Source organism: Dipodomys merriami, unplaced genomic scaffold (assembly GCF_024711535.1).
Source record: "Dipodomys merriami isolate MVZ:Mamm:240054 unplaced genomic scaffold, mDipMer1.0.p SCAF_2, whole genome shotgun sequence".
Classification (NCBI taxonomy): Eukaryota; Metazoa; Chordata; class Mammalia; order Rodentia; family Heteromyidae; genus Dipodomys; species Dipodomys merriami.
In genome coordinates, this window is record NW_027203381.1 from 105,302,394 (window position 1) to 105,319,479 (window position 17,086).

Consider the following 17,086-nt stretch of genomic DNA (forward strand, 5'->3'; position numbering starts at 1 on the left):
AAATGTCCAAAGAAGTAGAGATAATAATCTGTTTCTCCATAAAAGTGGAATTTGATGAATGATTGCTTATTTATTTATTAGATCAGGTAAATCCCTATAATGGTCATCTATTTGCCTTTGAAAGTGGGACTTGCTCATCTCTAGATCACTGCAAGAAGAAAAGTTGGCATTTTCTTTTTGTTGTTGTTGTTTGTCATGGGGTTTGAACTCCAGGCTTGGGTGCTGTCCTTGAGCTCTTCAGCTCAAGACTAGCACTCTTAACACTTGAGCCACAGCGCCACTTCCGGTTTTTCTAGTGGTTTATTGAACATTAGAGTCTCACGGACTTTCCTGCCTGGGCTAGCTTTGAACCATGATCCTCAGATCTCAGCCTCCTGAGTAGCTAGGATTATAGGCATGAACCATTATAGGCCCGGCTAAAAGTTGACATTTTCTAACTCATTTTTTACAACCATTGGGGTGTTTCTTACACTGATAGAATTCCCTATCTGGGTTAGTAACCTTAACCAGGTAATGGTGATGGGAAGGACTTGTTTCTATACAAGTCTACTGATGTGCAAGCTTAGTAGGATGGACAAGACACTTGCTTTGCACCTTTAATACAATCTCTATAGTGAGTTTCTCATGTTAGTCAGGTTGGTGGAGACACAGCATTTGTACAGTCTTTGCTAACTAGTCTTTCTCAGTGTAGGTATTATAACATTCCTTTTGTTATTTTCTTCTTCATAGTTGGCCTAAAAATAACATCACTGTGGTATCTGCGTTATTGACTGCTATATTTGCAAAAGGAATACTAACTGACTTTTTACATTTTAAGCTTTCCATTCACTTTGTTCTATAAATTACAGACTATGTATAAACACCATAACACTGTATACATAAGCTAGAGGAGTATGACATAAATTGGCTGTCTTATGATTATAATCAATTATTTCATTTGGAATCATAATAATAGCAATTACCTTAAAGAACTATTAAATTGTGAGAATTGGCAGAAATAATATATTTTGAGGAATTACTTTGCCTAGTGTAATATTTTTATTGCTAACAAGTTAGCAATAATTTTGATTCTTGTTATATTAAAAATATTACAGGTATATACAGTAAATGTGTTCATGTTTGACAAATTTGTTCTCTACTTTGATATTTTATGGGAGGACATATTCTTGATATGTACATTCGGGGGGTAGCAACTGGGAAATGAATGACTTACAGAAAGCCTGATTAGGATAGTTGTTTGGAAAGTTTGGAGAACTGAATGTTGTGTTTGGTTCCCACAGTTCAAAAGGTCCACCACAGTCCGCTGAAAAGGAAAGATTGTTTAGAGACCCAATGTTTATTTTAGAGACATAATATCATATGCCAGCAAATTTGTCACTTGTAATTATAGTGGTTAGAATGCTAGGTTTTCACAGTGAGTGTGTTTGTGAGTATGTATATATATATTTCGAATTTGGATGAATACTCGACTGAGGTTTGAACTCAGGGTCACGTGCTTACAATGCATGCTTCTACCACTTGAGCTATGTTCCCAGCACCTTTGTCTCTGGTTATTTTTGACATACGGTCTCATTTTATGACTAAGCCGTCATGGACCACAATCATCCTGTTTACACTTCCTTCCATAGCTAGTATTACAGATGCCTGTCACCACATCCAACTTTTTCTATTGAGATAAAGTCTTACAGACTTTTAGCCTAGGTAGCCTTGGAATTCTGTCTACTGAGTAGCTAGGACTATACGTAAGAGCTGTTGACTCCAGGCTGGAATACTAGTTTTGACAGATCAATGTTAGGCTTTGTATAAGAAAAAATTCCACAACTTAAGATTGGAACAAATAAAAGCTAATGAATCACTTTACTCAAGAGCTTTTTAAAATACTTAGATTTTTTTTTATTGCTTTTGTGACTCTCGAAGGAAGCCTGATAGTGTGTAGCACTAATGAAAGTTATTTGAGTGAACATCTTTTATAAGTATGCGTCATGAAATAAATATTGAATCTATGCTGGAGATAAACTTATTTATAGAAGAAATTGTAGACCAAACACTTTTCTTTCAGAGGTGCTAGTAAGACACTAATCCAGAATTGTTCTTTTTCTTTACCCTCTCTTCTTTCTGAAGTATTAGGGGAAACTTCATTGGTCTTCATAGTGAAGCATTCCATAGTCAGATAAAGGAGACTAACTGAATCTCCCTCTACTTACTTACCAATTCCCCTGGACTGACTGGCAACTGGAATTTCCAGGAATCAAGTTAGGACTGTCAGAGCTTAATGAAAATATATTACCAAAATAATCATAAATCTTCTAATAAAGGCTATTATACTGTAGGTACATTAACTCCATGATATTTTAATATATTATAACTTTCTCCTTTATTATAAATTTTAAAGTAACATGAATTTATCACTACTTTAAATATCTTTATTCTAAGTGTTTACTGTTAACATATTAAAATCGTATCACATTAAAATAATCTAATCTGAAAAATACATGCAGATATTTTTTCCTGTTAGTAAAAGCAGATGATATTGAAATATCATCTGGTAGAGTTGCTGTGAAATTATGGGAAGGGTAATTATGTATCTATATTCATGAGAATGCCTTCAGTCTTGCTCCTTTCCTAAAGTACCATCTACTTTATTTACTCCGATTACTAAAATCCATGCTACTAGGCTAACTTTGTATTATAGGACTTACAAAATTGGATTTTGTGATGTTTATAATAGGACACTTGAGAGATCATTATTCTGACTTACTCATACTGGCCTGCTCCGTAAGGTGTTAAAGTGTACTCTTATACTCCTTTCTCAAATAAGCCAGTCCAGACCCAGATGAACTTATACAACTTATACAATAAATACACTTAAGATGTACCATCATTTAGAGAGGATTTCCATGTGAATTGTTTTTATCTGGGGAGAAATAGACTCAAATTATATAAAGGGCTGGTTGAGTACTTAGGATTTGTTTGTCCTGTACAGAGCATAGATGTTAAGAAGTTTTTTTGAGTTCTAAAAACTAAAGATAACCTGTAAAAAGTACCTATGCATTACCTAGAATTGTCAGTACTAGTTCTCTAAAAAATCCTTGTAGATTAGAATACTGGTATCATTGCTCTTTTGAATTCAGATAATCTGAAGTTTGGAGATATTCAGTTATTTGATTATGCCATTGATATTTACCTAAGACCAAGGGCAATGACCTCACACAGTTGATCCCAAGCTCTCCAAAGTACTGTACTGACTCACATTGACCTGATTAAACCAAAGCATTGTCTCTATTGGGACTAAGCTAATGGAGGTTTTGGACTGAGTCTTAGTAAGTGGTACTTAATAGAAGTATGGCAAAAACAAGGAAGGCAGGAAGAAACATGGGTGAAAATATTGGCAAGTAAGGTAAATGAGAGATCAATCTGAAATGAAGAAGTTAATGTCTCCAGAATGCTGCAGAAAGTACTTGAAATAATAGTTATTTAGGAACACAGGAAACTTCTCTACAAAAGACTAAGGATCTGGTTTATTACATGAATAAATGCAGTGTGAAATATGAAGAAGGATTGGTTATAATACTCAAACTTGAAGTACATATGATGCAGTTAATTTGAGTAATTCCCAGCTGCCAATTAGTGTTCCCATCAGAATACTGAGGAAGGTGAAGTGTGATTGGAAGGGGAAAAGCAAGACTGAAGAGTGAGGACTGGGCAAAGCCAAATTGACTCTTCCACAAATTTAGCCATGATAAACTAAGTGTGTGTGTGCTGTGTGTATGTGTGTGTGCACGTGTACGTGCATGCATGCATGAGTGTATGTGGGTGCGTATGTATGAGACAATGATTCTCAATATTCAAATAGGGAAATATAAAAATTTTAGACTGCCAAATGGTGTTTTGAGGATGCATCAAATTTTCACCTATCTGAGCACTTCATGTGATATAAAGAAGGATCAAGGATAAGACTTTAATAATATAACTCACACCCAAAACGAAAAGATTGCTAAGTGGTACTGTTAAGTCTGTTTAGGAGGACAGTTTACTTAAGATCTCTCTTCTAAGCAGAGATCTTGGGAAATTCATTCCTTTTAAATGCTTAAGAAGTGCATTGTAAAGTGCATTTGAATGATAAGTTCATATCAAATAACTGTCCCATAAGATAAAATATTTCGTTTACTCTCTAGGTGTAAATGACTGTAAGGAGTGAAATTAGAAGCCCTTTCCACCATTCTAAACAGGATGACACTATTTATATTAACGATGACATTGCTCTTCTTGAGATTTAGCACGTTTCTTAGCAGAAGGCCCAAAGACTCATGCAAAGGGATGGCAGAAATCACAGTCACGCTGTGTCATCAGATAAGTCAGGACCACTCAGGAAAAGAAAGTAAGTAGCTTGTCTACTGAAAAGAATTCTACCCATTCAGAGTGGTAAGTGCTTATGTTTTTCTTTTTCTGAGAGCTAGTCTCTCAAAAGCTTGTCCTCCAGTTAATTTCTGACTATGCCAATAGGGATTTTCACAGCATACACTATGCAAATAATATGCAGCGGTTTGCAAAATAGCTGTCAAGGATGAATAATTTTCTTCAAGCGTGTCATTTTAAATCCATGATTAAGCTGCTGAAGACCAGGACACACATGTCAGTGAGATGCCTTTAGTGTGGGGTGGAATAAAGAAGTATTGTATTCACTTACAGAGAGAGGGCTTAAGTTAAAAATACCCAGGGCAAAGCACAAAAATTGCGCATATAGTTACAAGCAAAAATAGGTTTGGGATTGGTGCTCTCATGTAAATGCAATAATAATGGAATCTGAGAAATGGCTGAGTATGTTAAAATGGTTAGCTTCAAAATATGCAATTAATGTTTAATATCCTAGTAATAAATGACAAATCATTTTTATATTAGAGATACATTAAAAGTTTAGGTTATAATATAAAGTGAAATCATCTATGAAGAGTATTGCATTCAGCTTGTGAAAAAGATTTTAATTGTGAAAATAGTTTATGAAAATTTGTATTTCCACTAAAAAGTTATTGTAACCACTCATGATGTAACTAACCATTTTGCATTACAATTTTGATACTTTTTATTCTTTGTGGCCTGAATTTCATTATTATTTGTAGAAATCAAACCAATGATAACTAAAAAAGTTAGGCTTCATGATGTAAAGATAAAATAAGTTAAATTTAAATAAAATAGTTAAAAATTGTTAATTAAGGAATTTAAGAATATAGTTGATATGGAAGTTATATTTGACTATTAATTCAAATAAGTGGTACAGAATGATGATATTGCAGGAGACAGCAAGGTCTTACCTTATTTCTGTGTAAAAAATTTGTTACTGAGTTCTCAGTATAATGTCATATATATTATACTTTTCAAGTTAACTTTATTTTGTATTTGGAAGTAGAAAATGGCTGAAATTATGACTAGATTGAGAAAAAAAGACATGTATATAGCGAATGTGGGAATGATTAAATATATATCTTTATCTAACCTACTTTTTCTTAATTCATTTTAACAGCCTCAGAAATAAGTTCAAGACCCCAAAATGTGGATTTCCTTTTGTACATGCCTCTACTTTTTAGTAGTTATCTCATTGTTAGAAGGTAAAATCAAATGAGGTCTGTGTAACAGAATGTATGCTTTCATAAAGCGTTTTCAGCATAGCCTCCATATTTAAATAAATGCATTCCAATGTCATGGGCAGACAGTGGCAGAAGCAGCAAGTGATTCATGTCACAGAACAGAATTCCTTTAGCTATGAAACTGAACTTACATTCCTTCAAACTAGTCACAGTGTTTATTCCTAAAAATGATGCTAGAGACTAAACTGTATTATTCATTTACTTGTCAGGGATTATTTTCTTACTTAAATGTTCTCTAAAGAGTGGAAATAAGGCTATTACCCAGTCAACCATGGTTTTATTTTTGCTTAAACAAATCAGTGATTTGGAACTAAAAAAACAAAACAAAAAACAACTCTGTTCGAATAAGACTGTCACTGAACCAATAGCAAATAGCATTAGAATAAAATTATTCAGGATGTGTTTGATGGTAATTAACATTTTCTACTGTGCTAAATATTGCCTTGAAGTGTATCATTTGGCAAGTGGAACAAATTTACTCTGGGTAGATTCTATGTCTGTATTCTAAAATCAGATCAGTTATTATACCATTATAATTTTTCTAATGCTAAAATATGCAGGCATACTACACTTCTATGACATCAGGGAATTAATTATCCTTTTTCCTTCTGGCTAGAATTGATATAATGTTAATATAGGTCATGTAGATAAATATGTAACATGGAAATCATATTTAAAGTTTATTTGTGTATATGATACTATATTCAAAAGTCATCTCAAATATTTTATTTTAGATTATCAGATTTTGCTATGTTTTAAACATAGAGCATATAAAGTTACATTATTTAACCTTAAGAATAGACTAATTGTTGACAAATACAGTGACAGACAAAAAAAAGCATTGAGAGAATCTATTTTTTGGTATGACCATAATATTTTTTTATTTTTTTGCCAGTTGTGGGGATTGAACTCTGGGCCTGGGCGTTGTCCCTCAGCTCTTCAGCTCAAGGTCAGTGCTCTACCACTTGAGCCACAGAGCCACTTCCAACTTTTTCTGCTTATGTGATACTGAGGAACTGAACTCAACGCAGGGCCTCATGCATGCAAGGCAAGGACTCTCAGCCCCCATAATATTGAATTAGGAAAATATTGTTACTATTTTGTCTGTAGAGAGTATTTTTCAATTGGCATTGATTGTTAAGGGCTTTGAATATGTATTTTTTGTAAAAAATATTGTGTATAATAAACATATAGTGCATCTACACAGAATGAAGGGAGCCAATTATTTTTCAATATGACAAAGCACAAACTATTGAATCCATATTAGCATTTTCTTCTACTTCTACTCATCATCATTTTTAAACTTTCGGGTGCCAAAATTGTGTTTGCCAAAGATAGCTGTGTCAGCAAAAATATATAGGCCAAAATAATAGAAGAGTTAAAGAGAGACTATTTAATCCATAGTAAATAATAACTATTACTTTTATGTGATATTAGGAACCAGCCAAACCCTAGTGGAGCAAACATGAAGACTAAGTTTGATCTCAGGAAACTAACTTCGTATTCTTGTCTAGCATGAACAAAGCTCTGGGTTCAATATCCAGCACACAAAAAAGAAAAATATCACATCCTATTAGAATGCTATAGCCAGACTTATCACACAAGGATTCTTGGTTCTAGTCCACTTTTTTTTTTTAACTTTCTGAATGTCATTATGTCTTCTATCTTGCTGTCTCCTTAATATTTTCTCCAATTCACGTTTTTGTTGTTTATGACTTTTTCACATAGTAGGCACAGATTATCTATTGATTTAGATGCTTATCTATTACTACTTTGTACATCAAATTTTATTACTACATTTCATTTTTGTTCTGCAGTGCTCTACACATAGTAGATATTTATAAGATATTTTTGCTTAATGATGATGCTAGTGAGAGACAGTGGCAATTTAATATATCATATCATTGTTGATGTTTTCTTCTTCTCTTTTTCTTCTGTTAATTCCCATTAATCTGAAAGTAATGTGAAGTGGCTGTCTCCTTTGACCCGGATATGATGAACAGTAATGAGTTTTCTTTGAAATGTCAGATTTCCAATTTGACTTGAGAGCATAGATAGACTTAGGCTGTACTTCGTATTTTTGAGGTAAAAATATCCCCTAAGGCTAAAAATCCTAATTAATACTCAGCTCCAAAATATTAGCGGCTTCATAAAGAAAATATATTGTAAAAACTTAGAAAGACATCATTTCAGAACAAAAATCTATTGTGTGAAGTAAATGTGTATGCTAAAATTTGAGACTCCATCCTTATTATTAAGTTATCCTCTAAGCAAGTTCAGGGGCTGAAGGCTTAATAGAACCATGAGATCTTAAAATCACTCCTTGAGCAAGTCATCGTAGCTAACTCAATAGGTTAGATCTGAAGATTATGGTTTCAAACTAATCTTGGAAGAAAAGTCTGTCCAAATTTTATCTCCAATTAACCAGCCTAAAGCTGAAAGTGAAGCTGTAGGTTAAGTGGTGTGGCACCACACTTGAATGAAAAAAATCAAGCGAGGACAGGAGACCCTAACTTCCAGTTCCAGTACCAGAAAAATAAATAAATAAAGGGAAGCTGAGAAGTATAAGGCCCTTCTTTATGACCACCAGCCATTTACCATGGTCAGTAGAATATTATTTCATATTTTAGGGAAACTAAAATGCAACTCAGCTACTTCATTTTATAACTGAGAAGGATATTTATGTGATTAAAACTATTATCCACAACTGAGGCATTGAAGATTTTTTTCTGAATTTATATGTAATGTCATAGTTTTTGAGTCTCCATTTTACTTACGGCTCTTCTTTATTCTTAAAATTTAGCCTTTGATGTTCATTGACAAAACAATTGTGTTTGGATAGCAAAGTAACCCAAAGCAAAAGCTATCTTGTATTATTAATGTTTTAATTGAAGGTACTTACTAGGGAGCTCTGGTGGAGAAGTTGGGACCAAAGTTGGTTCTGGATGAAGACTCTCATTGCATATCCCATATGTTAGGTTAATGTCATCCAAAGCTATATCACTCAGAAATGGATTTTTAATAGCATTAAAAGCAACCTGAAATTCAGAGATATGTGTAAAATAATTCCATTCTAGTCTTTTGTGTTCTAATAACCTCTCACATGTCAATACGACAATCTGCAAATATGTCATGATCAATAACTAGATTCTGAAATATTTATGGATCATGCTTTTTAAAATTCTTATGAGCAATCTAGCTTTCTTCTACTGTGTACTGATTCATATACTTAAATCATATCTACTTTCAGAGTTAGACTATATTGTTCTGGTTTCTGTTTCTCTTCCTTTCCATTTAATAATATTGTTATTCTACCATATTCTGTCATGTCATCTGGCAGTAGACAGAATTCTCACTGATTTCTTCCCCTAAAAATAGTAAAGATTCAGGTAGCTCTTTTTGTTTTTAAGGCATACCAGCTAAAAAGGGAAGAAACACTGATGAGATTATTATGAGAGGGAAAATAAGAGGACAAGCGATAACTATTGTCCTAAGATGACCATGCATAGCCAGTTGGTCCTACCTAGCCACTGCTCAGCTAAGGTAATCGGATGGGGATTTGTATGAGGTGCTGATGCTGGGGCACAGAACCAGACTTGGGAAATCTCATCTGTGTAAGAGGTTGCAAAGTAGGCTCAAAGAAACAATGGGTAGTTTTGGTCACCCTTTTCTGCAATCTCCCTTTTGTAGAAGAGACACATGAGCAGAATGATTGCTGAATGCACTACCTGCTATATTAGCAACATGGTATCATTGTCTTACCTGACTTTTCAATACTAGAGTACATCGTACATCTGCTTGTCCATTCATTCACTCTATCTATCTCTGGGGCATTTTCCAAATAAGTCCTATTCCTTTGTGTCATTAGATTCCAAAATGAGAATAATAATTATTGAAGATTTCACAATATTGTTCCAAATGTAAAGTACAAATACATAGTCCTCACTAACCATTAGGTAATCCATTATAAAACCAAAGGGTACCTGAAGAAATTGTAGATAATGTGGAGACAATGTGTATTATAATTTCCCCATATTGTGTAAATTAACCTATGAGGAAGTTTATGAAGTTTGGCACAGTAACTGATTAACGATAATAATATAATAAAGTAGAAAAATTGCAAGACTATAGTTCATAAAATTATCTAAAGCTTACAAATTATTGTTTCTGGAATTTTCCATGAATACTTTATGACTGACGTTGAACATGTATAATTGAAACATGGAAAATGAAAGTTGGCATAAGATGGGTCTACTGCAGTGTTTGTAGAACTTGGTGCTTATTCTGCTTATTGAGCTAACTACACAATAATTGAATCAAGTTCAAGTAGTTTACAAAAGGTGTTCAGTGAACTGAACCAAATTTGGCTACTGAAGTTCTTGTTTCTTTGTTTCTGCCATTGTACTGTTCCCACACTCTTACTTGAACTATCAATGGGCAAACAAAATTGGAAGAGTTTATGTAAAAATATAAATTCAAAAGGAAGAGAATTTTTTTAAAAAGAGGAAATAAAGGGAAATACACAGACAGAAAGAATAGAAATGTGAGCCCTTTCGAATATTACCTAGCTTACTTACAACTTGCCACAAAGAAAACAGAAGCCTTTGATACTGACAGTGTCTATCTAAACATACTTCTTGTTTGAAATTATGCAATTAGAGCCCTGTTGATTTGATTAAACAGATAACCTATATAATCCTATATTTTAATTTCGAAAACCCTCCAGGAAGCAAATATAATAAGCTGTTAGCTGAAAAACTAATTGATCTTAATGTGAAATAAATGATCAGAGACTTCCCAATAATACAGCTCATAGAACCTGTTTTTTAAGGAAATGTATGGAGTCGAAGCCAGAATGGGGTAAGTTGGTGTGTATAGATGGCCTTGGATGTTTTTGTAGGAAAAGATGACTCACAGGAAAAGTACAGGGGACTTGTGGAAAGTAGCAAGCCCCAGTTTTGATGTGAAGATGAGAAGATGTAGTTGACCAGTGTCAGAAAGATGCTGAACAAGTCCATGAGTAAATTTAAGTAAAAGTGCCAGTCATTAAAAAAGTAAGTAGATTAGGAAGATGCAGAAAGAGGTTTGTCTATTCTCAGAAATATATAATTTTTTTCACCCTATCCCTGCAAATTGTGTATGTAAAATGACCAGAAGGAAGAATATATCACAAAGTATTTTACAAACCTTAAATTCTATTGTTTCATTTAATGTTACTTGTCCATAATTCCAGTTTTCACCATAATTCCCCTCTTTTTGGAAAATGGTCTTCTCCAGGTTTTCGCCACTGGTGATATTAATGCTTAATCTATACACATTTACACCATACATAAAATACCTAGTTTGGAAATAAGCAGAAATGTTTGGAGTTCTATTTCATTATAGCTAATGCATTTTAATTTCTTCTAAATCCTGTACTGACTTTGAAACTTGCCCCTTGGGAAGTTATTGAAATGGGGAAGAGAGCATATAAGTACTTTACTGCTTTATCAAATAAAAAATTCATATTGCAGGAATTAAAATATTGTGCAACATCTTAATGAAATATGAGCCTAAAACATTGAGAAAGCTAATACTACCATTAAATAAAGCCACATTTAAAATGAGTTACACCAGAAATGAACAGAAACCCACCAGAAACTAAGGCAGACTGGTTCCAAGTTAGGCTTCAAGGGGAGGCTTAAAAGTCCAACTCGTTCTCTTCTCCCTCCTTGAAAAGTTGGTGTCGAAATATAAAATCCTATTTTAAAAAAGAGAAAGTTGTCATGGCGTAAGTCTTATTAAAATTTTTTGTTGTGTGAGCAATATTATTTGACGGGAAAATAATACATATGGTAGGAAGATTAGCAAACATTTGTATACAGTGTAGAAGACAATAGAATTGAATTCGGAAAGCATTAAGTAGGTTTTTTTGGTTATTTCTTAAATTGCTTTTAAGTCATTGTAAAAGAGTTGCCATTTACCAAAGCAGGTTCTGAATACAGTATTTCTTGATCAATGTCAGCCCCTTTCAATATTCTCACCCTTCCCTCCTGTACTTATCTTTTCCTTCACTCTTTAGGAAAATCATTTCACAAACCTTCCCCTCCCATTTTAGTTTCTTTTTCCTGAGTTCAAGACCTTTTACTTTTTTTTTGTATATATTTTTATGGTAAAAATACTGTACAGAGGGGTTACAGCTACATGAGTAAGGTCATGAGTACATTTCCTCTCCAGCATTGTTACCTCCTCCTTTTATTTTCCCTTACCATGCCTTCTCACCTCCCCAACTCCTCCTCCCCTTCCCTGCCCCTGTAAAGTTCATTTTCAGCATAGTATTTTGTACATCTCATTGTTACAATGGATCAACCAATATCCTTATTGTTATTTCCCTTCCCCTCCCCAAATTGGAAAATGTATATACTGGAATCAAACACTGAAAACAGGGGTTATGCCATGGGGGAAGAACATAAAAAAGAAACAAAAAAATCACATGGTACATTACAAGTACACTAAAAACAACAGCAAAAAAGATAAAACCTCCTGTGTCTCTATCTTGGGGTTCATTTCACTTAACATTATATTAAATGGCTGTATGGATATAGCTTTTGACCTTTTCTACGTGTTGTAGACATATACCAGTTATTGCAAATAAGGGAAACCATGGGAACTATGTTTCTTTGGGCCTGGCTTACTTCACTTAATATAATTTTTTCCAAGTCTTTCCATTTCCTAACAAATGTGCGCCTCCCATTTTAATCCAGTTTGTTATATACTTAGATGATTCCATGTCTTTATAGAACACAGTATTTAAATACACATGTGAAGGCAAGGTAAGCAGTTTCAAAGATCCTCAGTTTAATAGTCCATGGACTATACTGCACACTTTTAAATAAAATAAGTTACTTAATTTGATAAAAGTCTCGGGCTGGGAAGGTGGCTCAGTGGTACAGCGCTTGCCTTGCATGCATGAGGCCCTGGGTTCGATTCCTCAGCACCACATAAGCAAAAAGAAAAAAGCCAGAAGTGGCGCTGTGGCTCAGGTGGTAGAGTGCTAGCCTTGAGCTGAAGAACTGAGGGACAGCACCCAGGCCCAGAGTTCAGGCCCCACGACTGGACCAAAAAAAAAAAAAAAAAAAAAAAAGTCTCATCTTTCTATGTTTCTTTGAATGATAACTAATAAGATCACAGAGAAGCAAGCAACATACAAATCCCTATAAAAGTTTTCAAAATGGCCCAAGTGAATGCATAAAGTACTTTTTGGTCTAGAATTCATTATTCCAGCCAATGATTGAGTCATTTGATATGCAAAGTACTGTTAGGTAAAACATGCTGAACATTTTTTTTTGGAGAATTTTAATTTAATCTTAGTTTGTTACTCATATACTTATAGCAAGAAGTAGAAATCATACAATGAAACTGATATAAAATGAATGAAATATTGGATTAATCCAATTCAATTGCAATGCCTGTTTTTATGAAATTCCAAAATATAATGTTGGCTTGAAATCTCTCCTGTGACATCTAACAGAAAAAATATAGGTAATGTGGTATATAAAATTCAAAACCATTCATTTGTAATATTTAGAGTAAGATCAAGGAATGAATTATTAGCGCTGCCTATATATACACCAATGTATATATAATCAAGGTGAAGTAATGGCCAAAAGCCTTCATAAATATAGTATTTGTACATTTATAAGAAAATATTAAGTGTAAAATTATATGTGGTAATATTTTGTTTTGTTTAAGTATTGCTCATATTTTACATATGCTAGAATACTTCATAAATGCTCATGTTAACTTTTGATTTAGAGTTCAGTTACACAACCAAATAAATAAAAGTATCATAGTTATGGAAGTGAGGCTTCAGAATCCAACTCTAAATTCATGTTGAATTCACCTTAAGTTCTGTTATGACATAGATAGGGATAAAATAACTAAAATACCACTGAACACCATGGAAAAGTAGTAAAATGATTGAATTACTCAAACACATTTGTAATAAGCAGCAACTCTATCATACTAACACATAGCACATTTCCATTTATGTTTGACCATGTTCATAGTCAATTAATTACATTCTGAAACATATTGATTCTGTTATTCTTTATGTGGTAATATATTTGGAGATATTTTTAGTAAAATCAACACATGGATTCATGTCCACAATAAACAAAATTAATTAGATTATAGTTCCTTATGAATTTTGTAAAAATAAATAAAATACACAATCACTATAATAAATATCAGGTATAACTACACATGACTGAATATAGTAAAATGACATTTTGTATTAAATGATATATTAAATTATTATCTGTGATATTCATTAAATTCTTTAGCTAACAAATTTAAGTATGGAGAGCATTCTTTATGAAATTGTGAATTCTAACAGTAAACAATTTCAGTGCACCTGTAATTGGAGGCATGACTAAGTCTAGGCATCTAATTCTTTTAAATGTATCTATGACATTTTGCCTGTACAGGTCACTTGATTTATGCAAAACATGCCAAATGCAATGAGAATCATTTCATTTGAACAAAACTCATTTCATTTTAACATGACTATAATTCATTTTTTTCTTTTTAAAATTGAACTATTATGCACTCATTGTTAATCATTTTAATTTCTAGGATCATATAGTTAAGATGTATTTGCTAGCTCTACTCATGTTTAAAGTTTCTATGATGTCCTCTCCTAAGTCTTCTCAAGATTTGGTATCTTTTTTGATCTTCAATAATTCTAATGTAACACAATTCCAGTTGGTATCTTCTGAAAAACTCTGTTGCATTCAGAGTAATACATCCGAACTCCAAACTGGATTTTCATAGAGTATCTCATCAGTGGAAGAGAGATTTAGGTGAGAGCACTGTTGTTAATATTTTTTTTTGGGGGGGGTCTAGTCGTGGGGCCTGAACTCTGGGCCTGGGCGCTGTCCCTCAGCTCTTCAGCTCAGGGCTGGCGCTCTACCACTTGAGCCACAACACCACTTCTGGCTTTTTTCTTTTTGCTTATGTGGTGCTGAGGAATTGAACCCAGGGCCTCAGGCATGCAAGGCAAGCGCTCTACCACTGAGCCACCTTCCCAGCCCCTTGTTAATATTTATTTATAAGTATGGCACTCTAAGCTCCTACCTCAGAAACTATGCCTCATATTTACATTTCTTGATAATAATTTTTGTGTGCCATCAAATGAGTCCTTAATTCATCATCTTTATCTCTTGTTTTCCTATTCAAGAAACAGAAATTCAATCTGAGATTTGCATCCTGCATACTCTAATGAGAATATCTTCCACCTTTGGTTCTTATAATTCATCTATTTACGCAGACCACTTCACTGATTTAGAAGAAGATCTGCAACGTTATGACTCTTACGTTGTTTTATATTTTCTTGACTTTCTACTTTTTCCAATTGTGTTTTGTTAAAATCTTACTTATCTCTGTGAAAAAAAATGTTATCAAAATGTCTGCATCTTCAGAAAGTTTTCCAGTTAGTTATATTTATCTACCTAGTAGTGTGCTTTTGAATTTTCTGTGATACATTTTCCTTCTCTGCTGTTGCATTGTATATTAAATTATTTGATATAAGTGAACTTTCTAGAACCTTGGAAAATAAAATTGTATTGTATTTTCTATAAATATTATCAAAATATTTGCTTGGCATATTATCATTACATTGCTTTCATATTTATTAGAACTCTACACCAGTGTAATGATTAGGTATTTTCTATAAACCTATGGAATGTATATGGTCAAATAATAATAATAATGTCTTTTAAGAAAGCTTCAATTTTCTTGAAATATCTTCTAGAACTATTGCGATTCACCTAAGAGTAAATTTAAACTTAGCAAAGTTGAATACATTTCATTAATTTAAGCTGCCCATAAACCTCTTTGGGGGGGGAGGGTTCTTACAACTCTCTTCTGTCACTTTTTAAATTCTGCATGAACTGAACTCAATCTCTCCCTAACAAAGAGAAGAAAATGCTGGACATGCACTGATGTTGATGCAAACAATTGCACCTGGAGAGACAGTTCAAATCTAGAGACATTTCTCTAGAAGAAAATAGGAACATGGCCAAGTGGCTTATGTCTGTATTCCTAGCGACTCAAGAAGCAGAGATCAAGAGGCTTATGGAGTGAAACCAGACCAAGTAAAACAATTGAGAGATCCCCATCTCCACCAATAAAAAGCTGGGCATGATGGTACACACTTGTTATCTCAGCCACATAAGAATTATAATAAGTAAGAGGGTCATGGTTCAGGTTGTCCAGGTCATAAATGAGAGACTTGTCAAAAATACTAAAAAGTAAAAGCATAGTGGACATGGTTCAAAGGGTAAAGCACCTGCCAAACAAATGGAAGAAAGAAAAGGAGAAAGAAAAGAAAATAGGCTCATACATATGGCTTTATGAATTGTTTGTAGGTAAAATGATATGGACTTAGTACATAAACATTTTTTAAAGTAATACATTGGACAATGGGCAAAGTTCAATCTATCAATATTACACAGTGTATTACTTTCTCAAATCAATACTTCAAGAAAGATAAATTTAAGATGATAGTTTTTTTAACACTATAAGTATACCAATACAAAGTTTATATGCTTAATTGAAATGCTGATATCTAAAAGTTATAAACATTTAAAAGTTGAGTCAAATATCTATTTTACTCTTCAGGATACTACTTAGAACAGAATCATAGACAATTTGTAGCATGAAAAGAATATAGTTATGAAACCTAACAGTTAAGTATTACTATTTTTCATGAGTCAGGAATTTTTGAAGTTTTCTTTAAACATGGTTATCAGTTTGGTATTTTGAACATGCTTTTAAAACTAGATCCTTCTGTCTTTAACTTTACTTTCTAGAAAAGGGAACTAAAGCACAAAATAGCCTGCCTAAATAGAAGGTCTTAACAAAGGTTAAACTTGGACTACATTTTAGTGATCTTTTGTTCTATACTGTGCTACCTTCTAAAGCATCAAACACATCTTGAAAGGGGTGTGGACTAATCTTTGCACTAACTTGACCTATTGTGACTCTTCCTGAAGTTGGCATATAACTCACATTAATTTCCCTGAATAAACTGGCCCTTTCAGAGCATCCCAAGATGGTAACTCTGCTTTTCCCCCAGTTCTCTTTGTCTCCAAGAGGAAGAGAGAATCTCTGAACAATGACAATGCAAAGATTTAGTAGCTATGACTCCACCAAGAGAGGGCTCTTTAGAAGGTATGGAAAGGGGAAATGGCTCAGATGGTCTTCCTTAAAGCAATGCTAATTCAGGCTGTTGAATTTAGGCTTCCTTTCATTTAAGGTGAATGCAAAAGAACAAGAAAAGCTTACATGAGTAGGAACAGCAGGAGAGATTTAATTCTCTTCCATTCTGAAGGTAGGATGTTCTGATGCATTAAAAAGCCAGTTGGAAGAAAAATGTCCCTGGGGTGAATGGCTGGTGATTA

At 33.5% G+C, this 17,086-nt stretch overlaps 1 protein-coding gene across 1 annotated transcript in view; it reads right to left on the bottom strand.

Annotated features, from left to right (window-relative positions):
- Tmprss15 (transmembrane serine protease 15) overlaps positions 1-17,086 on the bottom strand; it is a 94,612-nt gene that overhangs the window by 40,593 nt on the left and 36,933 nt on the right. Inside the window, exons 11-14 of the mRNA XM_070028778.1 lie at positions 11,277-11,382; positions 10,830-10,980; positions 8,545-8,680; positions 1,214-1,303 (exon numbers count right to left, since the gene is read on the bottom strand). Coding sequence (XP_069884879.1) covers positions 1,214-1,303; positions 8,545-8,680; positions 10,830-10,980; positions 11,277-11,382 — 483 coding nt within the window. The remainder of the gene's footprint in view (positions 1-1,213; positions 1,304-8,544; positions 8,681-10,829; positions 10,981-11,276; positions 11,383-17,086) is intronic.